Genomic DNA, 26,136 nt, shown 5'->3' on the forward strand with positions numbered 1-26,136 from the left:
TCAACATTTTTATTAATGATTTGGATGAGGAGGTGCAGGGAAAGCTTATAAAATTTTCAGATGACACAAAATTGGGTGGGATAGCTAATATCCTGGAAGATAGAAGCAAACTTCAAATTGTTCTTGATAGGCTGGAGCGCTGGGCTGAAAACAATAGGGATAAATGCCAAGTTCTACATCTAGGAAAAGGAAACCAAATGCACAGTTACAAGATGGGGGATATTTGGCTCAGCAATATGACCAACAAGAAGGATCTTGTAATTGTTGTAGATCACAAGCTGAATATGACCCAACAGTGTGATGTGGCTGCAACAAAAGCAAATGCTATTTTGGGTTGCATTAATAGAAGTATAGCTTCCAAATCGCACGAGGTACTGGTTCCCCTCTGTTAGGCACTGGTTAGGCCTCATCTTGAGTACTGCATCCAGATCTGGGCACCACACTTCAAGAAGGATGCAGACAAGCTGGAAGGAGTTCAGAGGAGGGCAACGAGGATGTTCAGGGGTCTGGAAACAAAGCCCTATGAGGAGAGAGTGAAAAAACTGGGCATGTTTAGCCTGGAGAAGAGAAGATTGAGGGGAGACATGATAGTACTCCTGAAATACTAGAAAGGTTGTCACACAGAGGAGGGCCAGGATCTCTTCTCGATCATTCCAGAGTGCAGGACATGGAATAATGGGCTCAAGTTTCAGGAAGCCAGATTCTGGCTGGACATCAGGAAAAACTTCCTGACTGCTAGAGTAGTATGATAATAGAATCAGTTACCTAGGGACGTCGTGGGCTCTCCCACATTAGAGACATTCAAGAGGCAGTTGGACAACGATCTGTCAGGGATGCTTTAAGGTAGATTCCTGCATTGAGCAGGGGGTTGGACTTGATGGCCTTATAGGCCCCTTCCAAGTCTACTATTCTATGATTCTATGATTTCTCTACTTTTAAAAGTAAAACTCATTGTATTGAGGACCAATTTAAACAATGTTTTGAGTCCTTGGCATATTATAACAACAGGATTCCTGAAGAGATACACAAACATAAGAAAAACATTTTTGTAAAATATGTATCCATAAATATTGCTCAGACATGATTCCATGAATGGAATTCATTTAGATATTCATCACCACCACCACCACCATCTATAGTTTCCAAAGTATTTGTCGACGTACAAAGCATTTTATCTCTCTGACTTGAAATTGCATGGATGGAACTTTCTCCTGGAAGCCTTTTATATGTTTGAACACATTGGAATCATTCCAAAAACTATCATATATGTCAGGACTGGTCCTGATTCTGTTTGTGTCTTGGAAATGGCTAACATAATCAACGATTGAGAAGAACTACCTATGTTGAACTAAAGAATACCTGACTACACGTGTGTGTGTTTTTAATTAATTGCACTGCAAAAGTTCAAACAATCTCTCCATAATAAGCAGATAAAATATTAAAATTAAGTTTAGCTGGGTTTAACAAATTCATTTCTTAAACCCTTCAGCCTGACACCTATATTCAACTATGGAAAATAACTGTCAGCAATGAGTATGCCCACAGAAGGCATGTGTTGTTGAGATATGAAATGTTTCATGGTTATGAAGAATTCATCTTGTTTATTGTAAAGAATCCCCAAATGCAACTAACTACATGATAATGTCTGAAATAAGGGAATGCAAAGTTCCTGGTAGGATGAAACGTGTTAACTGGGAATTATGTCAAGTTGTAAGTATATTAGTGAAACACTAGTTTCTAAAAATGAATGTTGTCATTCTCGGTGAAAAACAAAAAAAGTGAAACCATTCTTACATGAAACTAAATGATGATGACTGAGGCCTCATCCAAAGCCTACTCAAGTGCAATTTTTTAAAAAATAAAATCCTAAAAAGAGTTAATTCTGTGACTCTTCACACAGGTGTTATCCAATACAATGAACTAACCAATTCAAAGTGCTCACTGAATGGTCCCCCAAGTCTTTTAAGGTAGAACATATGGATAAAGAACTATGGGTAAACAGAAGATAAATCTGTTTGGTAAAAATAAAGGTGCATATATCTGTATGTGCATATTCTGATGCACAAATAGACATGTGCATATAATTACACAGGTCCTATTCCGATGTCACAGCAGTGTATGGCAGCAAACTGTGGGTTAAATAACCCAGGAATTATGGGGACACATGCCACACCCAAGTCACTTCCTGTTTGCATTAACTATCCTCGAATGTTGCCTTTAAGGGTTCTTAATGCAAACAGGAAGTGGCTCAGGTTCAGGTCCCCACAATTTGTGGGTTAATTAACCCACAGTTTGCCACTGTATGCCACCACGACATTCGAACAGGGTCACATTCTCCATATTTAGATTTACAAATAACATACTGATGGTAGTAATTAAGCCTTCCCCTTTTATGCTACATTAAATCCCAAACTAGTGCTATTGTTAACACAAGATATTTAAAGAGAGAGCTACACTTCATTTTATGCAGATGTCAAAATAATAAAAAGGATAAAAAGGAGACAAAATTTTAAAATAATTTATTTCGTACTGGTATATTATAACTCAGCATGGTGTGCATGGCATTAACAGTTAAAGATATTCTACTAGCAACAGTAGGAACGAATAATGTGTCTAATATTCTGCACACATGGCTGAAATGTACTGCTTGACATTTAAAATACACCAGGACATTGGTTTCCAATCATAAAAGCAAAGGCCTTTTATCTCTGCACGCAGATGTGAAATGTAGTGCTTGAACATTAAAATGCATACATTTCAAAACAGGTACATAACATCTATATTTCCCTAATATATATTAAACTTCTATCACCATTCAAATCAGTTCAAATTTTTGACCCCAAAGCAGTGGTGAAATTACTACTTTGCCGAAATGGTTTTTCCCATTATGCTGGCAACAGTAGTGTACTAAATACATAAGCCACAGTTTCAGCAAAGTCTAGAGTCTATGTTGTGAGCAATAAAGTAGCATCAGTCACACAGCTATGTCTGATTTATGTTTTTTCTAGATAGAATTTAGCAGGGCTTCACTCAATTTCATTCATCAATATACTACACAGATACACATAAGCACAAAATGCACAAGAAGCGGCCAATACACAATGATTTGGGTGTGTGTGTTTTTCTAATGACATTAATATAGGGAAGAAAATAATGAAAAAACGAAGCAAAACTAAACAGATTACTCCTAGCATAATCCTAGCATTACTTAACCATTATTTTATTATAAACTTACAATTTTCCTCTGTCTTCTTTCTCCTTTAAAAGTATATACAGAAAGCTACAACAGTTTAATATTTTCAAATAGAATTTTTGAATATAGCAGAGGGAAAAAAATAGAAAACTTCACACTACTAAAAATAGGAAATTCAACGATTTAACTTTCCCAGGTTACATTTGTAGATTTTCATATTGTCAAATGCATTCTTTGAACACACACTTATATAAAGCTTCATTGTATATTTTCATCCAACGAAGAAGGAAGGGGGATGCTTACCTGCTTCAGAGAGGTCTCTCAGAGAGCTGCTGAGGGCACTCCTTTTAAGCCCTTCCCCAGTAGCATAGCTGTCATCAAGGCAGGCTCGGTTTAGTGTCCCATTGCCAGATTCTTTTTTCAGGCTAGAGCACTGAGACATACTTGGCCGTACGACACCTTTCTGCTTTTCTAGTTCGGCTAAAAAAAGAAAAAAAAAAGGGGGGGGGAAGCTAGTTACATGGTAAGCCGTTGCATTTATAGTATTTAGGACTTCTCACATTCTAATGGCTCTTTCAGCCTGTTTGTGGAATTCTTTCAGCTTCCTCACTAAAATTTTTATCAACTCCCAATGGAAAGCTTTTATAAATTGGCAACTGAACAAATGAAGAATACTATGTTTGCAAAAAGTGGAGCAACCAAGCAGCTGTGTCGCACATGCAAGGAGCTCCATCAGACGAGCAGTTTATTGCATGCTCGTTACTGGACACTCACCAATTTTTGCGGGTCCCTCTCACGACGTCATCTGCCTCCTGTGCACCTCCCACCCCTTCTAGCCTTCTTTGTGCAACAACAACAAAACACCCCAGTAAGTCTGATTTATTTTTAAAGACAGACGTTGCAACTATCTCCTGCTGTGTGCGGGAGAAGCAGCAGGATCAGAACGGCCCACTGAATGGGCCACGTGGAAGTTGTTTACTTCCTCTTTCAAAAGAGGAAGTAATGAGGGACAAATGCATGAGTGAAGAAGCGACGGTAAGCAAACACAATTTTTCCCTGTGTGATGACGCTTAAGGACTCTGATTAACAGAGAGCTCTGTCTAAGCAGGGGGATTCCCATTCATTTCAATGCTGGGGATATTCCAAGTACTCAAACATTTATTTCCCTCCCTTGTTCTCCAGCAACAGAAATATACAGAGAGTGTACATGCAAGGTATATAGTGCACTCTGGCATCCAGAAGCCCAAAAGATCAGAAAATAGCATTAAGCAAAACATTACTTTTGAATCTGCCCTGCCCTTGTTTACCTAAAAACCACTGAACCCTGAAAGCCTGCATAAACAATCACATCACAGGATATTATCACTGTCAATTTTTCTGCCAAACTAGAAATGATACCACATGGTTACAGTCAGTTACAAGACTAAAAAGTGGGGTCAGAGACCATAGACTGAAATGTTTGAACTTGGACCAACATAATCCTCCAGAAGAAAATGCAATAAACGTAATGCAAATTCTTGGTTTCAGAACTTTTTCCGAAACTTTACCATTTAAACTTTATAAAGATATCCCTTATTTGCCAAAATGTATTACCTAAAGCAATTAATTTTAAATGCTCTACTATATGTACCTTTGTACTTACATTCTATTCTGTGCTTTTCCATTTCTTGTACCTCTGCAATAGACTCCCTCAGGTCATCTGTAAATTTCTTTCTGTCCTGGGGATTTGGCGCATTAAAATTTATCAGAACTTTTATATCTGCTCCTGGAACAGCTGATGTGAGCCGTATGCCATTTGGATAATCTGGGAAGTAGTAAAAGGGAAATATTTATATTATACATCAGGCCTTTCTCTCCTCTACTTGCATCTCAAACTATAAAAATGATACATCTCAGTAAATTTCCATTCCCAACCTTCAAATGAACATAAGACCTTAATTAAATCATAAATTTCTAGTACAATTAAGACTGTGCAGGCATTAAACAATAGGCATATGTAGTTGGGATGTATGTGGTTGGGATGAACCTTTGGCTTTATCCGTGGCATACCTCTAGGCATGTCATGTTTTTTCCCTTTAGAAATCCATTTAACTACACACACACACACACACTCTTGTATAAGTGGCTTAGAATATTTTCTGACTCCGGCAGCATGTATAATTGTAATATTAGCTACCCAATAAATGATCCACTAAAGTAGGGTTGATAATTTTATATAACAAACCAGTTTTATAACATAGGAGTAATGAATATTATTGTCAAGACATTTAATTAAAACCCAGTGTCAATGAAGGAGGAAATGGCTTTTATAAATCAAATTGTTTGCATTTGTGTCTTTAACACTAGAAGCTGAACATCTGGCACAACATCTCAAACAGCTGGCAACTGTCTGCCGTTTAAATAAAAAGATTATAGACATTCAGTGCCCACAAACAGGCTTGAAACAAGCAGAGGCAGTTTTTTGCATTACTAATCAGTTTCTGGGGGTTTTTTTTTACATTAAATCACCAAACATTATTTATTTTAAAACATTTAAATTCCACTCTCCATGCTTTAGAATATCAGGCTGAAGTTCAACCAATTATATCACCATATAATTAAAATAATAAAACACAGATAAAAATGTTAAAACAAAAATATTTACACACAGCATTAATGACTCTTGTGAGCTTATTGATCAACAGGTAGTCATGAAATTCCATACTAAGAATCTTTTAAAACATTCAAAGATGTTACACACCTAAGCATTTGTACTCTGCTTCCAAGCAAGCAAAATGTAACTCAAATGGGCTGGGAGTTGGAGGCACTGCACTGCAGCAGTTCCATTCCTACTTGGTTGGCTGATTCCCAAAGGTGCTTCCCGGGGATTATTGCTCTGTGCTGTGGCAACAAGGCCGTGGGGTTCCACAGAGCTCTATATTATCCCCTATGTCGTTCAACATCTACATGAAACCTCTGGGACTGGTTATCTGGAAATGAAGGCTTAGGTGTCATCAATATGCGGATGACACCCAGCTCTACCTCTCCTTTTCATCAAACCCAGGTGAGGCAGTGGCTGCTCTGAACCAGGGCCTGGACATGTTAATGGACTGGATGAGGGTGAACAAAGTGAGACTCAATCCAGACAAGACGTACTGCTAGAGGGTGGTTTGTCCATCTGGCCAGGTGATGTTCAGGAGGAGGGTCTTTTCTGCTGTGGCAACCCGGCTGCAGAATGAGCTCCCTAGAGAGTTTTACCTGGTACCAACGTTATACTCTTTCTGACGCCAGGTGAAGACCTTTTTATTCTACCAGTATTTTAACTTTTTTCCATCACAGTCTTTTAACTTTGCTGTTTTAAATCTGTATTTTAAATCTCTGCATTGATGTTTGGTTTTATTCTGATTGTACTTTCATATTGTGGTTTTATATTGTGCTTTAAGTTTTATACTTAAGTTGTACTTTATGGTTTTAATTTTTGGTATAGAAATAAATAAAGGTATACATTTCTAGTTACCACACAGTCAACAAATCCCTTCAAAGCACTGGGTAAAAACAATTCCTTCCTTCTATTTTCCCAAGTTTCACATGTTCCGAAACTACTATAGAACCATGTAAACATGTAGAATTCAGATAGCTTCAGTTTATGAAGATGCATTACTAATATATATTTTTGTTTTTATACTGTGGTTTTAAACCATTACATTTTATATTGTATTTTATTGTGCTGAATTTTATGGTTTTGATTGTTGTGAACTGACCCTAGAGCTTCGGCTTTTGAGTGGTATAGAAATGTAATAAATAAATAAACAAATACATCACATGCAAAATTTGGCCCATTCACCTTTCTGGGCAGACAGGAGCTGTGAAGGTGATATTCAGCTCTACAGGGTAAAAAAAAATATAGGGACTTGAAATAGTCACAATAGTTGGATGGGGGGGGAAAAAAACAATTTAGCTAGGCAGCTCTCTGGATTTTAAAGCCCAATTTAGGCATTCTGTACCAGAACAGAGCAAATACACAAGGAGAGGGAGTGCTTCAGCACTGCCCCCTTCTCACATTTCTGTCACCCTATACTTGTGGAGGGTGATGATCTGAAGAGCAGGGCCTCCTGTATCCATGGAGGTTCTCCACATGAGCTGAAACACTGGAAAATAAGCGTCCAGTTCAGTTGGAGAGCCTCTACAGGTACAGCGCTTCCCTTCCGACACTCGACCTCCTTGAGGAGATGGAAAAAGATGCAACAACAGAGGGGAGCAGGGCAGGAATTATCCCTCTCCTCGCATGTTTGCTGTGCCCAGTGTGAGAACACCTCAATAGGGCTAGAGAGATTATTGGTGTTTTTTTTAGATAAGGCCCGAAACAGGTAAATTCATTTTTCATTGGTGTTAGCCAGTGGGGAAATGGGCAGTTATCCAGCAGCTGACAGTTATGGAAAGCATGGAGAGAAAGTTTCAGTGGGGAAGTCTACTCGAGACAATTATGTGTGGTGAAAGGCAACGTTTGAATATGCTGAGGTAAAGGAATATTAAGCTATACTATGCTGATGAAACTGTGATAAATATACTATGCTGAAGAAGGGAGCAAGTGGCAGTGTTATGCCAGGAGGCTGCCCCCTATAAAGGTCTTACCAAGATTACACAAGCAGGCCTTAAAAGCAGATAAACTGTCCGAGCAGCCAGTAATACAACAGGAGGAGTTTCAGCATCAGAGGAAACCCGTACCCAGTAGCAAGACCTGGCTAGACCTTGTTAGGAGTGAATTTGGCTGGGGTGCAGGTTTAGGGAATCTGATCTGAGGTAAAAACACACACATTTATAGTACAATCCTATACCTACCCACTCAGATGTTAACTCCTATTAAATTGAAGGCCCAAAGTATATATCAATATTCCTTTATGTACAAAATCTCTCTTTAATAATTTAATAGTTCATACTGCCACTGGTGTTGATGTCCATCTCATACTTAAGCCTCTTATGTATTTCTGGGCGTAAAGATTACTGCAGACGCTGACTGCAGCCAGGAAATCAGAAGACGTTTACTTCTTGGGAGGAGAGCAATGACAAATCTTGATAAAATAGCTAAGAGCAGAGACACCACACTGACAACAAAGGTCCGCATAGTTAAAGCAATGGTATTCCCCGTAGTAACCTATGGCTGTGAGAGCTGGACCATAAGGAAAGCTGAGCGAAGGAAGATAGACGCTTTTGAACTGTGGTGTTGGAGGAAAATTCTGAGAGTGCCTTGGACTGCAAGAAGATCAAACCAGTCCATACTCCAGGAAATAAAGCCAGACTGCTCAATTGAGGGAATGGTATTAAAGGCAAAACTGAAGTACTTTGGCCACATAATGAGAAGACAGGATACCCTGGAGAAGAGGCTGATGCTAGGGAAAGTGGAAGGCAAAAGGAAGAGGGGCCGACCAAGGGCAAGATGGATGGATGATATTCTGCAGGTGACAGACTTGACCTTGGGGGAGCTAGGGGTGGCGACAGCCGACAGAAAGCTCTGGCGTGGGCTGGTCCATGAAGTCACGAAGAGTCGGAAACGACTGAACGAATAAACAACAACCAAGCTATTAGGAGGTTTTAAAGTGATGGCAGGAGAAAAGAGTCAAATTGGGGAACTCTTGAGTTAATGTGGTAAGGAATTCCTTAGGCCCTGAAATGTAAAAATTTTAAAAACCCATAGATATCTAATCATGTGGTTATAAGACGCAGGAATGAAGGAAGCATTTCCCCATAAAATGTCATTTAGATTAGAAGACTTCAAAATATGTTTAGAAGACTTTTTGGCATGGAAAAGACGGTTAGTGGATATATTTTCAACATTACTTGATCTCTAGTAAAGGAAACTGCCAACATTCCTATTTTTAAAAGTGCTTTGTTCTAGAAAATGTGAAAATATCTATTTCACCTTTCCCTCACGACCTGTAAATGTGCTGGAGATAAATACTTTATTTCCTTTCCTAATTAACGGATCCCCAAAATATCCATATCATTGCTTCTCCATTGACAATCATTTCCATCACCGTGTCAATTTCTAAACTAAATGCATTTTGCTGGGTTTGCTTTAATTGACCCAATCCTCAAAAGATATATGATGAATTCTATTCCTTGAGAACAAGTTGAAACTGACATCTGCAACATGCAGATATGCCGGATGGGATGTTTGTGGCTTTCATAATAATGGATCTGCCTTACTTTAAGAAAATTGCTGATGAGGTAGGAATCTTAAGGAATAGTAATGTTACAGATTGTGTTGAACTGAACTTTTCTTTCCTCCAAATCTTCTATATGTGTACGTACATGAAATACTTTAACTTTTTTTTAAGACTTCTGGTGCAATTCTGATCTCACTGTGGCTTTTGCATAGTATCAGGGTTTCATATTTTATTTTTAAAATCTGTGAATTATATGTCTATTCTATTTTTAAAAAGTTTAAATGAATGATATAATAAAACAGAATCACACTATTATATAAATTTTAATATCAGTTTTTTATTACATGCCTGTTAGTACTTTTAAAAAATAGGCAAAAAATAAACAGAGTGTGCTTGTTTATTCCTAGACAAAAATATCAATAGATTATAATTACGTTTGTACCAGGGCTATGCATGTATGGCTCCAAATTCCCACTGCTTTGCTCACCAACCAGGTTCAAGGCTTTGGAGATAAAGACACAACCACTGCATAAATCCCACAAGTAGGGTGTAAAGGCAACAGTCATCTCCCATTGTTGCTTGTCTATGAATATTCTTTTGAATTTGTTTTGTAGCCCAAAATGTGGTGGCGGAGAAACAACAGTGAGGCACTGCCACATTCAGGGAGACACAAGGTCAGCAGAAGTTGAAGAAAAAATATTCAGGAAAAAAAACTCTTAAGAGGACAGCTTCCTTCCCACAGAATGCAGAATTTCTATTGGGGTGCAGGGATGGAATGCATTTTTTTTTTTACAGATCCCATTGTTTCTAATGATGAATTCAAGTTTGGAAGCAAAACGGCCATCCAATAATAAGGTAGTTGCTTCTACATACTCAGGGGATACCCTGGGGATGCAATACATTTATGAATTAAAAGAATATTTGAAAACAAACAAATAAATCCTGATGGAATCTGTAATCTTACAGAATGTTGATGGCAAAAAAGGGGGAACTAAACAAATCAGGCAAGCAAATTGTACAAGTCTACTAATAAAGTCCACGGCTGAGAGCAGTTTGATATATGGAACATCCATGTGTCATCAGAAAACCCACCTCCCAAAGGAAGACAAAGGGAGAGAGTGCATTCTTCAACCCAAAATAGCTTATAGTTCCTTTTGTGTCATGTCTTCTAGATTGTAAGCCTGTTGGCAGGGACTGTCAAGAAATACTTTTATAAGCCGCCGTGAGAGCCTTTTTTGGCTGAAGGGCGGCATAAAAATGCCTAAATAAATAAATGTAAATAAATAAATACCTCTAGCTATATAGTTATAAAATACTGTTTTGGAGGCTGGCAATGCAGATGCTGTCAGCGCTATATTATCAGTGCAACGTTAGATGCTATCAGTGTCTATATTTTGCCCAAATGCGCATCATTTTACGCTCCTACTTACTTTAAAAGAAATCAATGAGGCATTCAAAGGATGAAGTGTAGTTAATAATGAGTGACTGTAAGTACTGTGACATTAACTGGGTGCATGCATGTTTGATTATGACAAACAAACAAAATTTCTAGATATCATAAATGACTGTGCCTTGGAACAACTGACCATCATGCAGCTGATCAGAGACCAACAAATTTTAACAGGGTTAAAGATCAGCATGTCAAGTCTTTTGTTACTACACAGAAAAGAGGTAGACAGTCCAAAGCTTTTAGCAAGCTGTATTTTGTGCACTAAGGCTTCTTCCCTGGCTTGTATATTCTTGTGCTACTGCCATGTGGTGCTTGATTTGCAGGCCACTTCCAGGGCGAAACGTCTTTTGGGGGAAAACCCTTGAAGGGTTGGATACACTGGCATTTCATTGCCCACCCCTGGCATAGAGGCTCATCATTTCTCAGAGAGTTTTTAACCACTGTATGCATATATTTCGGTTGTTTTCCTTGCTTTTAACTGTATTATCACTTTTTTAAAAAAAAAAACCACCTTCAGATGTTTGCTTTGGGAAGCAAAATCAGTCAATGAACATCTTGACACTTGTGAGCACTGGAGGTATAGACATCCCATCCGTCACATTTTCAGTTTATGTGTACTATGGGTCATGATGAGGTACTCACAACTCTGTAGCTTTGAAAATCTGCTTCGAGGATTTTCTGATTTTACTGTGACTGTTCTTATTGTGGCTTGTGCTTATTTTAATTCTGTACAATACCATGATTTTGTAATGAAGAGCAGTATATACATATTTTGAATAAATAAATACTTTTCAGACCAAAGGAGAATGGCCAATGGCACTTGGGAAACCGCCTACCACCACCACCACCCACCGTCTGCAAAACAGCAGATTGAGGCTCAAATATTCATCAGGTTAAGTTACCATTGTTTCTTCAAAATACAGTTATTCTTAATTGATTTGTAGCAATTTATTCTCAACTCATGTAATGGGCTAAAAACACACTTACACTGATTCTCAAAAAGGAGGACCTGCATTCCACAGAGGGAAAAGGACTGTCGAAAACTGTATGTGACTGAATTCTTCTTCTTTTGAAAAATTTTGGTGACCTAAAAATATCAATAGGCGAAACATCACAGTATGTTCTGTAACTGTAAAGCTAACTTCAATTAGCTTTAAAATAATTTAATTCAAATATAACAAACTTTTGTAATATCCCAGAATGAAACACAAATGATGTCTAAAATACCATAAAAACATAATAAAATATAGGCAATCAAATGGAACTCGACTCATACTAAAACAGGGCCAGTGGGGGCAGTCTTCTTCCTGGTAGGGAGGGGGGTGTCATTTGTTAGAGCAAAAATGCCATGGAAAAGCTACTGCTGCTGCAAACCTCTACTTTTTTGTATCACTGTAAGCCACCTCACCACATACACACAAAATATGAAGAGTTTCTGTCTCAGAAAATGCCCTCGTCCCCTCATCAGGGATTACTGACTCTGCAAAAGTGCGTATGTGTGGATTTCTGGCCAATTACTAATGTGCCATTTTTAAAAGGTAAAATCCTGCCCAGCAACTGTTTTAGAGGAAAAATTGAACTGAGTCTGCCAAACAGCCACTTGCCATAATTTCAGCTTCTTTTAAAAAAGTGCTCTGTGCCTGATCCCGCTGAATCAGAAGCAGGGGCTCAGCGCACAACTGCAGTTGTACAGCAGCTCACCAACTAAATAGGCATATGCATACAGAAATCCACTTCTGAACACACAGTATGCCTGGCTGGACTGGGGTGACTGCACTTAAGGAAGCCCTTTTACTTAACAGAGTTCTTTCATTAATATAATATGCCATAAAAATATGCCTGTCAGATACATACCACAAGGAGATCATTAAATAAAAATATTTCTCGCTGGTGTAAACCAAGCTTCTGAGGTTTATTTGGATCTGGAACTTCAAAGAGTCTACAGTAGCAAACAAGCCTCCGATGTGGAAGAGAGAGTACCTATGGGAGAGAGATAAAGTACAGTGGTAACTTAATAAACAGAGGTCTGCATTATTTAGATAAAAGTCTTTTTTTCACAAAGAAGGAGAAAAATTCAAAATGGTACACATCAAAACACTTAACAAAAAAAAATCGTAAGTTTTTCTCTGCACCATTTTGGATTTTTTTCTTTTTTGTCGTTTATTTATACTGTTTTGTGAAGTCTTTTTCCTAATATGGTTATCATCCTTAACTCTCCTGGCAACTGATTTTACTTCAAGGGTATGAATTATATGGCAAATGGTGATAGAGCATTAACAAAATAGGCTGGCTCCAGAGATCACACGAGTGGAATTACATTCACAGAAAGGGGTGGGGGAAGAAACTATTTCACTAATTCCCCTTTCCATATCTGACCCCCACCCCCACCTGCATGGGATATGTCTCAGCTGGATCACCAGCTGAAGTAGCAGCTGAATCCATGTAAATAAGTTCATTGTATCAGATACTCTGTAGGGATTCAAATTTTGTACTTCAAAGTCAATACAGATTTCCAGCATCTTTAACTAAGAGTAGAACAACCACAGCCAAAAGAAAGAGTATAAACTAGTGGGTCTAATTTACAATGACATTTTAATTAGCATCTTTTTTATAGCTCTTTTAAGCCCCAATGCAAAGCAAGGGTGAAAACAATTTCACTTTTCAAATGGCAAATATTAAGAAGAGCATTTTAATCACCATTAGTTACTGAACCAATAATTCAATTTAAGCACTCATGATACTTAAGAAAAGTATCTCCAAACATTCAGGAGAAAACCTCCTAATCAGCATGGTGAGCCACGGTATATGATCCTTGTGCTAACAATATTTGTTATTGTTATTGTGCTAACAATAATTCAGGTTGCTGAATTACATTTCTGAGCAGGGAACTATTTTCTTGGTTCAAACTGGAGTTCTAATATTCTGTTTACTAAATATAGCAAAGAGGTTTAAATTAGACAATTGGGAGCCTAGATAGCTACTCTCAAAGCTCCCTCTAAGGTCATCCCAACTTTTACTGGGCCTGTTCAGACAACACGCTAAGCCATGGTTAGGTCGCTACAACTTTTGCAGAAAATGGTTAGTGAGCGTATTTAAACCGTGGTTATTTAGCCACCATGGTTAGGAATGGCTCACATGACATGCTAAGCTATAATGTTTAGCTCAAAATGCTCAACCACCATGGTTTAGCATGTCACCTGAAAAGGAACATTGTGTGTTATCCTGAGAAGGTCTTCTGTAATACCTGGCATTCGCCTCACCTCACATATAACAGATAAAGATTTTCAAACAGAAAACGTATGAGAATACAGCAGCTGCTAATTATCCTCTATTTTGTGATGTGTGTTTGTGTAGAGAATAAACAAATTTCTCTCAGTCCAACAAACTTGCAATAAATAATCCTGTGCTAAGTTTCCACATTGACTGTTTATGTTGGAATAGAAAAAGTCAAGCACTAAAATCAATGGAAGCACTAAAATCAAGCACTATAGTCAATGGAAGTAAGAAAGCAAAATACATTTATCAAATATCTTGAAGTTAAAATAATCATGAAAGAAAAGAAAATAGGCACAGTTAAAGGTGTAGGAAATAAAGAATCTGAACACATGATGGGGATAGAAGAAACGATACAAGCCCAAGGCTGAGCACTTATGACCAAACTATGGTTTTGATGTTATGTCTAAGCTGGGTTGGTAACTAATTTTGTAGAATACCAAAGTCTAGTTCAAATCACCACCCAGCCATAATGCTCATTAGGTGCCTTTGGGCAATTCTCATTCTCAGTCTAGTCTGCCTCACAGGTTATTGTAAGGATAAAATAGAATAATCCCATGAATGCCACACATGTAAAATCAATTATTAAAGAAGTGTGAAAGCATCATATAAAATGATGATATAAAAGCTTGATATAAGCTTTTAAAAAATGAACTGCAGGTAGAGGTCTAGGTTTTTTTAATATTAATATTGACAGGAATAATGTTCTAAGAATAGCTCACTACAACTGGTGAGATTTATATGCACAGCCCTCAGCTCTTGTTGTGCTTTTTAAATTAATCACCTTTGTATTTCATTACTCTGTTCTCCCTATGTGAAACTGAACCAGACAGACAAAGCACAATCTGGCTCCTTTACATAATAGAAGTATTTTATTAGGCCAATTATTAAATGATCAATCTAAATATTATGTTTTTAAAAATACTGAATGGACAAGTTTGAACATCAAAACATTTAAAATGTTATACGTTAGAAAAGGCCAAGTCTTAGACCTATTCTGATGAGCTTGCTGAGACACAAATGGGTATGAAATGAAATACCTACACAACCAAGTCCATGATGTAGAGATCCAATCTACAGTAGAAAGACACATATAAGTTCATTAAAATGCAGAGAAATAGAGTCGTATCATATCTAGTAAATACTTCAGTTTTACTTTGCCTAAATTTATATAAAATAAAAGCAAACATTCTTATAAGTGACAATGGCAACTGTTTCCAAAATCTGTTTTGCACAGTTAAATTTTCATTAACTGAAACCTAATACAAATGATTTTCTTACAAAGATTTTACATTGCAGAGTATTTCACTTGTTTTTGTACTCTATGGCTTAAACCCAAGGTACCATTGATGGAATCACGGCACTAGAGGAGCTTTGACCCTTTTCCTGTAACGCAAACAGTTGTGCAAGCACTAGCAAACCACTTTTATTTATTTATTGCATTTATATCCCGCCCCATAGCCAAATCTCTCTGGGCAGTTTACAAAAGTTAAAAACAGTAAACGTTAAAAAATATACAAAGTGTAAAAACATAAAAAGCATAAAAACAACCGTATCTTTATAAGAACTTTGTAATCCTAAAATCTGCAACTGGTTGCACAAATGGAACTTTAGTTGGATTTCCCCCTTGTGCATAAGTCAGAACTTGGTTTCCACTGGGACAATGTCATTTGCACTACTGGAATGGCACTACTGGATACAACCCTGCATGACAATTAAAATTTTACAACACCATCCCCTCATTTCAAAAAGCAATTGTTTGCAGAGTTGATAACAACTGGAGTAGAGTGTCCTCCAGGTGTTATCAACTCTAGATGGGCCAACAGACTGACAATGGGCCAGGTAGGCTAACAAACTGACAATATCAAGCAGCTCCACAATTTCAAGTAAAAAAAAAGAGAATAGGGTGGAGAGGCTTGAAATAAGGTTTATTCTAGACCTAACGTATTTTTTGGTGGGGGTAATCCTTCCTTGGGGACATTATAAATATATGAATAAAATAAAAAAGAGGTAGTAAAAATGAAATATAGTAAAAAAAATAGAATACATTTTTAAAATCTCATATTGAATAAATACCGAAAAAGGGTTATCAAGTTTCTTTTTGTGAAAAAAAATACTATTAAAGCTTGAAATGTGTAGACATATATACCAAGAAAAAAATGTCTAATGGGAGTACTTAACTTTTTAGAGGGGTTGTTTCATTTTTAGGTGTTTTATTTTTAATTTGGTTTTGTTAGACATATCTTTCTTGATATATATGTTTGTAGCACCTGGAGGTTTCCACCCTTCTTTTTTCACTTGATAGTTGTGCTATCCTGGTTTTGTTCCAATTTTCAGCTCTCTATGTTCTTCCTTGACATATTAAGTCAATGATATCCATTAGTGAGGAAGAAAAGCCCCTCCAATTATGACAGAGCCCGTCACACCCAATAAAAAAGCCTTATTGCATCCGAAGTTCTCAGGACTACATTATCAAGAAGAGGAGGATATTATTTATATGCGTTTATCTCTCACCCTTTAGTGTTACTACTCCCACGGTAACTTGAAATTATTTTAAAATCAATAAAAATACTTTGTACATTGAGCTAAAATATATTGAACACATAGTTAAAACACTAAAGCAGTAAAATCATGTCATAAACAAAAACACACACAGAGAGAAGCAGAATTAAGGCAGAATAAGGTCTTCTTGAACCCAACCTGGATTCTACTGCAGGGGTTCAATTTATTTAATTATTTGCAAAACTTAGGAACCAACAAAATTTTCTAGGAACAAGATTCTGAATTTAAAGCAACACAAATGGCCGTAATCTGGTTAAAAAAATTAGTGCCAGGGACTAATAGGCAACTTGACTTTTTCACCTGTCCTAGAGATAAGACATGTGATCTTTCAGGGCCTGCGCAAGAGGATAAGCTAAGATAATATTCTTGCCCTAGAAATTCTCAAATGCATAATATAAAATTGGATGAAGTTTTGCTCAACTCACTGGTTTCTTTCCTACTATGAGTTTTTCAACCTTCTGGACCTGTGAAACATGATCTTCATTTGTCTTGAGTTCCCGCTTTCGGATTCTTTCATAAATTCCAATAAGCATCTCTCGGGGGATATCTTCACCATCATCTACACCTGCAAGATCCAAAATTAATCGTTACAGACTGACAGTAGCATCTCTGCAGCTTGATGATAGTGCCCTTTTTATAAAGGGCAACACTAAGGACACTTTCTCACTTGTTTATACTATCAGTTGCAAGGCAAGTAGGACATAAAGGCAATAGCTCTCTCCTTTGTTTATCTCATCCAGTACCATAGCCCAGCCAGTGTTCAATAACCTGACAGTATAATGCTGTGGCCCTCAGGCAGATGAGCACAGTACAGACAATACCTGTAAAGTATGCATGCCCACCCAGTCTGTGAAAGGAAGCAATTCCCAAGGACACTGTCAGTTGCAGAACAGTTTGTGGGATTTAAATATATTAAGGGCTCAATCCTATGCATGTTCCTCTGTCTAAACATGCATAGGGTTGTGTCTTAAGTAATTCTACGCTATTAGAACTGGTTCTTGAACATTGATCTACATCTGTATAGCTTTATGCCCAGTCTTATGCCCAGGAGCCAGATTTCAGATACTAGCAGCCTTGGATAAATTCACACAACACTAAGGGCTGTTCTAAACAAGGCTTTTATTGTGAAACTGCCCTGTCTCATTTATAGAATTTTACAGGGGGTCCAGATGAACATCCTATTTGTACAAACACATCCTGTGTTTCCCAACAGTTTCTTCCCTTTTCTTATTAGAGCAAAATCTGCTAAGGAGGAAAAGACGGAATAGTTGCACAATGCCATTTGATAGGTAGCACTAAGAGCCCTCTGTACATAGTGTACAGATTAGTCTAAGAGCTGATCTGTACATTGTAAAACTGCTATGGTGCACAATAATATTTAATAATACGAGTGGTCTATTATTTATATGAGCATTTTAATTAAACAAACACATACTCATAGATTTTTCACAGATTACTGAAGTGAGTATTGGTCACAAAAATGGCCAATATATATGTCAATATATATGTCACCCTACTTGTCCACTACTTACACAGGTAGACCACTTGGAACAGATATGAGCAAATATCAGAACAGCTTCATAACATCTGAATCAATTTTCAGACACTAGTACTATAAAAGCCCTATGAAGAGAGACTGAAAGAACTGGGCATGTTTAGCCTGGAGAAGAGAAGATTGAGGGGAGACATGATAGCACTCTTCAAATACTTAAAAGCTTGTCACACAGAGGAGGGCCAGGATCTCTTCTCGATCCTCCCAGAGTGCAAGACACGGAATAACGGGCTCAAGTTAAAGGAAGCCAGATTACAGCTGGACATCAGGAAAAACTTCCTGACTGTTAGAGCAGAACAACAATGGAATCAGTTACCTAGGGAGGTTGTGGGCTCTCCCACACTAGAGGCCTTCAAGAGGCAGCTGGACAACCATCTGTCAGGGATGCTTTAGGGTGGATTCCTGCATTGAGCAGGGGGTTGGACTCGATGGCCTTGTAGGCCCCTTCCAACTCTATTCTATGATTCTATGAAAATGATCCCCAGAATCATCATCATGTTGCTACAATTCCACAATTGCAATGTGTATTATTAATGGTGCTTCTACTGGTATGTCATCCACAGTTAATTCTTCAAACTCCAAGCCTACAATGTTCTAATTAGACAAAAACTTCTCTGAAGTACTTGCAGATTTTAAGTACTTAATTCCCAAATCAAAGTCAGGAATTTCAGTGGGTAATATAAGTACAAGACAAAATGTCTTTTAAGCACATAAAACATTGGATTAAAGTTACAGCCTTCCATTACAGATATAACATTACATACTTTCTATTTAGTCTCAGTAACTATGCCACCACAGTGAATGACAAATATATTACTTTTGGCTGAACACTATTTTTTTTAGTAATTTTAAAAATTAAATATTGTATAATATATATCAGATAGAAAAATCTACTTTTTATTAAGGAAACCGATTTTACAAATTTAATTGTGTTGGATTACAAAATAAAGAAGTTATTAAAAATGTAAGGATTCCCCTGCTGGTTCAGGCCAAGAGTCAATCTAGTCCAGATCTTGATTCCACCAATGCCCATATTCTATTCTTATACAGAATATACTGTGATTATTTATACCTCAATTGCACCTACTTCTCCAAAGTATAATGAAGGAAAACTATGGTTTTTTATTTTTATTTTTTTATTTATTTTGCTTTTCCTTAAGTGTATATTGGCAGTAAGTTTCAGCAATTCAGCCATATATAAAGTTTTAGATGACCACCCCCCTCAATTGGTCATTAATTTTTTTTGGCCACTACCAGACAAATTCCAACAAGATTCTGAGTGCTCAATGTGATTTATCATCTAAGGGTAATCATGCATCATGGGCTAGCCCTGCTACTAATACAGCTGCAATCCTATACACAGCTAACTGAGAGTAACTCCCATTGAGGTTTCTGAGGAGACATATATAGAACTGCACTATGCATGCTTATTCAGAAGTAAATTTCACTGTGTTCCATATGATTTAAGTGTCATAGGACTGAAGTCTCATTCTGCAATTTTTACAATGGACTTTCAAAACTATATGGTAGATGACTGTACCTATACACTATTTAAGAACAGTCCCTTTTAGAAAAGTATGTGACAGCATTATCACCTTACTCCTTGCCTAGTTAGCAGAAAATCATACTACAAATAGTAGACCAGCCTCTCTCTCTTGTTTTAGCTGAACTGTCAACACTTATTTCATTGGGTAAAATCCAACGTAAGTACTACACAGAGTAGATCCATTGAAACTAATAGGACTTAAGTCACGACTAGTTTAAGTCCCATTCATTTGTGGTCTATGCTACATAGGGCTTATGTTGATTTTACTAAATAAATTCAATACTAGAAAAGCATGTAACCTATCAAACCTCTAGACACTGACAGATCTCTAAATTATGCCTACCTCTTAGATTCTTGACAAAATCTTCAAGCTTCATCTTGCGTTCTGGCTTCACATTTGGACTATACATATCTGTGTTTAATAATATGATTGCAAAAGCTAGGATGAAGATGGTATCAGGATTTCTGAACTGTCTCACCACACCTGGATTGCAGATACAGTATCTCTGGCTACCAAAGGAAAAGAGTGGGTCAGATTAAAGGATCAGTCAATACGCCATTTAGAACAAGCCAATAAACTGTTCCATTCAGGATGTTGATTTTATACTCATGTCATACTCATTTTGGTGGTCTGTAATTATTTACTATTTTATCCTATTCTCTCAGCTAATAATACAGAGGATGTATTATTATGCCTACCATTTGTATTGAAATTACTATTTACTGGTTTAGATATTCCTGTGGTTGAAGCTACTCTAACTCCATTAGAGTAAGTGTCCTCAATCCTGCAAACTTCACATGTTGTGTAAGAACATACATGTCTAACAGTATAGTTACAGGGAATTACTTATTGGAGGTTGCACAAGTTTCCAGAAACTGGATATAAGTATCAATTATGCATTCTTTATTCATGCCAGCTAAGTTCATTGGAGGCTATTGCAAACAATAACTGTAATATGGCCTATGTTTGCCAGCAAGACATACAATGTAAATATCCCCCCTTTGCAGGAAGAACACTACAGTTCATATGCAATGCAGCATTGTCTCTGGTAACCATGGCTGTTTCTGACCAAGCATATCTGGCTCAAATATGCCAGCCAAAGAATCAAACTGTGTTGTGAGATATAATGCAACTTTGATCAAGAGCTGATTTGTACGCTTATATGCACAAGGTTGGATACTGCTTGAACTGCACACTTACATCTGTTTTGATGTGCCAAATGACACTGCCCAACAACTTCCACAGAGCTATGGTAGCCTCTAAGTATATTCCTCTTTACTTTTTAGAATACTGGAAGATTTTTTACATTTCTTCCCACGTCTCCACCAAGGAAAAGAACATTTGTCTAGGCTTTAATAAGTTAATACTCTTTGCTCAGCTCAGCTAAACTGCTTAATTAAAGGTCAACAGAGTACAGTGCAAAATATAATAAAGGATAATGCCTTCATTTCAAGTAGTTTGAGCATACATTTTGTTCAATTTAGAATCAATAATATCAGAAACAACACATAGATCTTAAAAATTTTACAGAACGTAATATTGTGGAAACAGAATTTTAGATCAAGAGTCTACCTAAGCAATAATTTTCTGCAAAGTGAAACAAGCAAAATACCATCTAAGTATATTCAATATAACAATCTCTCTGTGTTAAAGCATGTATTACTTTAAAGATCTGATGTATTTTTTACTCTATAATAAGTGGTGTGGTCCAGATACAGACTGGGACCTTAGCATGGGGGACATGGTCTTTAACCCTCCCCACTAGTGCCATCCAGATCAGGCCTCTGCACCTACAATTTATATTGCTAAATAGTGATTCATTAAAGCAAATGGATCACTATTCGGCAGTATATAGAGCAGGAGCAAAGGGTCTGTTTCAGATCAGGACCACAGCAGGAGAGAAAGGGTTAAAGCCCCCTACTCCAATGTTAAGGATGTGATCCCCTGCACATACTGTAGAGTAAAAAAACCACAACCGCCTATGCTTTAGATCTGTGACACAAACAGAAGAGAGAATCTTTTAGCTAACTCTTTATGGCATACCTAAAAGCTTCAATGAGTCGTTCTACTTTTTGAGCTTCTCCTTGGACACGGATATGAGCTTGAAATTTCCTGAGTGCTTCATCCAGTTCCATAGCAGAGAAGTCCATCTCATCCACAACACAACTAGGACAGAGAAATGTTCATTTGCTTTGATTTTGCCACCTTCCCGCTTAGATTTTTTTTTAAAAAATCAGGCTGTCTAATATTTTTCTATTGCAATGAAATACAGATTGCTATATTTTGTAAAGCATTCAGTCAGATGAAGCATATAATTATGAAAGGGCAACAAAAGAATTATATGCAACGTATATTAATTAGAAGAGCCAATGTAAGCATGTCAGAGGTTTTCTTTATTACAGAACTGTATGCATGATGAATATTGATCAGTGAAAGAGAGATCTTATTGGCACAAGTAATCACCATTTTTATGTTCTCAAGAAAGTGATTTCTTTTCCTAGTCAGGGCCTATACTACAGAACAACTGAATGCTACTTTGATTTACCACTTGTTGACTGGTAGCACAGGAAGCAACAGATACCCGCTTCTTGTTGGAAAGGTAGCAAAGGGTGGCAAGAAGATCTTTTACTCCCCTATCTGAATGCTTTGGAGTGAAGAACAGATGGGGAAACTAATATATCTAGCCTTTTTCTGAAGTTAACTGCACTATTTCCCCATTAAAGTCATGTGGGAAGTAGTAATGATAACATCCCAGTACTCTTTTTAGCAACCTGAGGAGGAAAAAGTGAGGGAAAATGTGGCTGGCAGCGGGGAGGAAGAGCCCAGGATAAACGGATAGGGCTTGTTTGCAAAGCTGATGCAAGAGCATAATTTGTGAAACCATGATCTAATTGTCTTTTCAGAAGCCTGTAAGGTCTATGCTGCAGGTTTCTTCCTTTCTTCCTAGGCGTTTGGGGTTATAAAGCACTAAAAATCAGTCATTGCAAAGTACAATGAACTAATGCAGCTGTCACAGGAAGAATATACGACCAGCGTTAAAAGGCTTTTTATTAAATACATTGCCATATGATGATAATTTCTGAGCAAAGACATCCAGGCTCACTGAATCACTGAAATCAATGGGACTTACGTCAAGACTAACCTCTGGAGAAGGCCTGGTGATTTGAATTCTGGGTTGTTATGATGGGTTGAATTTGTCAGCCATGGTTGGAACCAATGGTTGTTTAAACCATGGGTTGTCATTATGTGCTAAATTGTAACTGTGGGTTGTGCATTGGTTATTTTGTCAAGGCTACAGAGGTAGAGTGCAAGAGTGGTAAAAAAAACCAACCAGCTGCTCCACAGACAGCCATGCTCTCGCTTGCTTTTTGCATGAAGTAACACTAATGGTGAAGTCCGATCACCTCCGACAACTGACGCTCAGTCAGACAGTATTGCGGGAGTTTTCAAGGACTAGTTACTGAATAGAGCACTTCATTGCCAAGCTGCATGTACCAAGCTATCTTGAACCCACTCCTCAGCAGTCAAGAGCTTTAGATCTGTGGAGGCTACTCCAAAAACATATTTCTCCCTTCTACAAAGTGCTCACATCAACTACACAACCTACGGATATCAAGGACTTCCATGCCCTGTGTATAGAAAAGACCAATGGTACGCAGGCAGCTGATGTAATGAAGTCATAGCAGTATCAGTATTACAGTGCTTCAAAGGCATTCAGGACACAGGGAAGAAACGGGCAGAGAAAATGGGGGGAAATAATCAAGGGATCAAGAAATAAACTGCAGTTTCTTAAATCAACTGTCTGACAAACACTGGGAAAGGCAACAAACATGGTTTAAATAAATCATTGGTTAGCGTATTGAACGAACGCAGATCCTTGGGTCTCAAAGTAGAGTCCCCTGCAGTCCAGTCAGTTTCCTACTCAGAGGCTCAGTTCAGACAACATGTTTCTCAAGGGTGGTTTTAGAACTCCACGATGGAGTTTTTACACCACCATTGAGGAATGTGTTGTCTGGCAGGAAAACTCCATGCAATGGTGGAGTTTTTTTGGGAAAACACTCCACACAGAATATCCACGCTGTGCAGATGAGAATTCCTGCACAACTGTTGTGTTGCATGTTCTGTGGCAGGCTCCATTGAGTTTGCATTTATTTATTTATTACATTTATATACCGCCCCACAGCCGAAGCTCTCTGGGCGGTTTACAAGTTAAAAATGGTAAACATTAAAAAGTATACAAAATTTTAAAACCATCAAAAACATGACTTTTCCCACTGGCTACAGAGTTCTCTGGCAAGAGTGGTGAAAGGAGCGAGTGCCGCTCTAGGAGAGCTGCTGGGATTGGATACGGAATAATAAGATCAAGTTACAGGAAGCCAGATTCCAGCTGAACACCAGGAAAAACTTCCTGACTGTTAGAGCAGTATGACAATGGAACCAGTTACCTAGGGAGGTTGCGGGCTCTCCCACACTAGAGGCATTCAAGAGGCAGCTGGACAACCATCTGTCAGGAAGGCTTTCGGATGGATTCCTGCATTGAGCAGGGGGTTGGACTCGATGGCCTTATAGGCCCCTTCCAACTCTACTATTCTATGATTCTATGATTGATATTTTGGCGGTTTTTGCAGCAATGGCTGATGGGATACCGTTGGGAGGACTGGGGGAGGAGAGAGGGCAGAGAAACTGTCAATCAAACTTTGTGATGGATTTTACTCAACTCCACGGTAGCCCAGTCACACAACAGTGGAGTTAGAACACCACCTAAAACTCAGTCATTGAGTGGAGTTTTTACACTGTGTAAAAACAGAGTCAGAGAGAACTATTATTAAGGTTAGCCTTAATAATAGTTAATATCAGTCAGAACATAGGGCAGTATCCTATATTGCCACTGTGTTTCTGCAAGCTCTGTTGCACTAGCAATCAGTCCGCTAACACAACAGAAACTACCAATTCCTAAAATAAGCATGGAAATGAGTTGCAATGCTCATTTTCTAAAAGGGGCAAGTCAGCAGAGCTCCCTTTGTGAGCTCCACTGACCTATCTTGTTCCGGAAACAAGTGTTGCCACTCATTTCCAGGTTTCCCCCATCCCCCGGGAGCAGCTAGTTCCTGTTCTGATAGCAGTCCTGCTTAACTGTGATTAATCACCATGTACACTGATGGTGCTATATAAATAACTAATAATAATAATAATAATAAGGCGGGAAGAGTTGTAGAGAGGAACCACATGAATCTGCAACCAACTTGTTCATAATCTCTTAACCATGGTTAAGACTACATCTGTACTGTCCTAGAGATCTTAAATATAAACAAGCATTTTGAGGGGAGGAGGAGGATGAAATTTGTTTTTCCGTCCAAAACAACTCATTATAGAGACTTTTATAGTAAACTTTGTCCTACCTCAATCCTTTGGCAAATATAATTTGGGCTATGACGCAGCTAGCCAGATGACAGACCCTCATTTAGAATTTTCTCTATTTCTGGCTTACTACCATGTGCTTTAATCACTGGATAATATGCCTCCATTGGAAAATCTTCTCTAGAGCCTGATTAACTATGGCACACATTCACAAAATAATTAGCAATGGCTAACAAATAAAAAACTAAGACTTCTTCTACTAGTTTGGTGAGCTACCATAATCATTATTCTGTTATCTGTATAAAGCAGGAAGAAAAAATAAATAGAGTGCAATCAACAGCATGCCAGTTTTTCTACTCTATATAAATTCACATCACAGAGCAACATATTAAAATAAATTGCATATTTATACTTGACATAAGCTAATATGAACCGCTTCTGTACTTTCAGTATTGGTTGCTTTAACTGAGCATTGGAGTGGCATATTACATTTCTTCAGCACATTCCCATGCTCAGTTAAGTGCACTCAAACCTCAGTGAATACCCTTTAACATTTTAATATTTAATTTATAGGAATTCTACTCACTGAAGCAAATATGAAGAGATGGTGGTCAGGGTTAACTTAATTTATATGTAGATCATACATTTTGGCAACACATCAAATATCATCAATAATATCTTCACGTGGTGCAATTCCCCATACAAATTCTCTATTTGATATACTTAGGCAAGATTCCAACATAATGTTCTAATCTAAAGGATAGGGGGTTTTATTGGAGAGACATGGCTTTGGAATTGAAAATTCATGTAGATTTTTCAGGAAAGACTCATGAGCTGGCAGGATTTTTTGTGTGTGAAAAAGTCAGTTTCACTGTAAGGAAATACGAAAGACAAGTGGTTCCAGGAAGAGGACAACCCATTTGCCAAGTGTGGAACATTGCATGAAAGCAGGTTTACATGACTGCATTTCCCAAATAATGTGAACCTTTAATCAACAAGAATGTTTGCATTCAGCAATATTTATTTAATGAAGTAATGTATAAATTCTATAATCTGGG

The 26,136-nt window shown here is 37.7% G+C and overlaps 1 protein-coding gene across 2 annotated transcripts in view; it reads right to left on the bottom strand.

The window, feature by feature from the left end:
* Positions 1-26,136, bottom strand: part of IQSEC1 (IQ motif and Sec7 domain ArfGEF 1) — a 418,970-nt gene that overhangs the window by 11,897 nt on the left and 380,937 nt on the right. For both annotated transcript variants that reach the window (XM_063121250.1, XM_063121249.1), the window contains 8 exons: positions 21,764-21,886; positions 20,063-20,229; positions 17,047-17,186; positions 15,104-15,133; positions 12,641-12,766; positions 11,774-11,873; positions 4,836-4,997; positions 3,497-3,673 (listed from right to left, as the gene is read on the bottom strand). In XM_063121250.1, the coding sequence (XP_062977320.1) occupies positions 3,497-3,673; positions 4,836-4,997; positions 11,774-11,873; positions 12,641-12,766; positions 15,104-15,133; positions 17,047-17,186; positions 20,063-20,229; positions 21,764-21,886 (1,025 nt within the window). The remainder of the gene's footprint in view (positions 1-3,496; positions 3,674-4,835; positions 4,998-11,773; positions 11,874-12,640; positions 12,767-15,103; positions 15,134-17,046; positions 17,187-20,062; positions 20,230-21,763; positions 21,887-26,136) is intronic.

Source organism: Elgaria multicarinata, chromosome 3, assembly GCF_023053635.1.
Source record: "Elgaria multicarinata webbii isolate HBS135686 ecotype San Diego chromosome 3, rElgMul1.1.pri, whole genome shotgun sequence".
In the NCBI taxonomy this organism is placed as follows: Eukaryota; Metazoa; Chordata; class Lepidosauria; order Squamata; family Anguidae; genus Elgaria; species Elgaria multicarinata.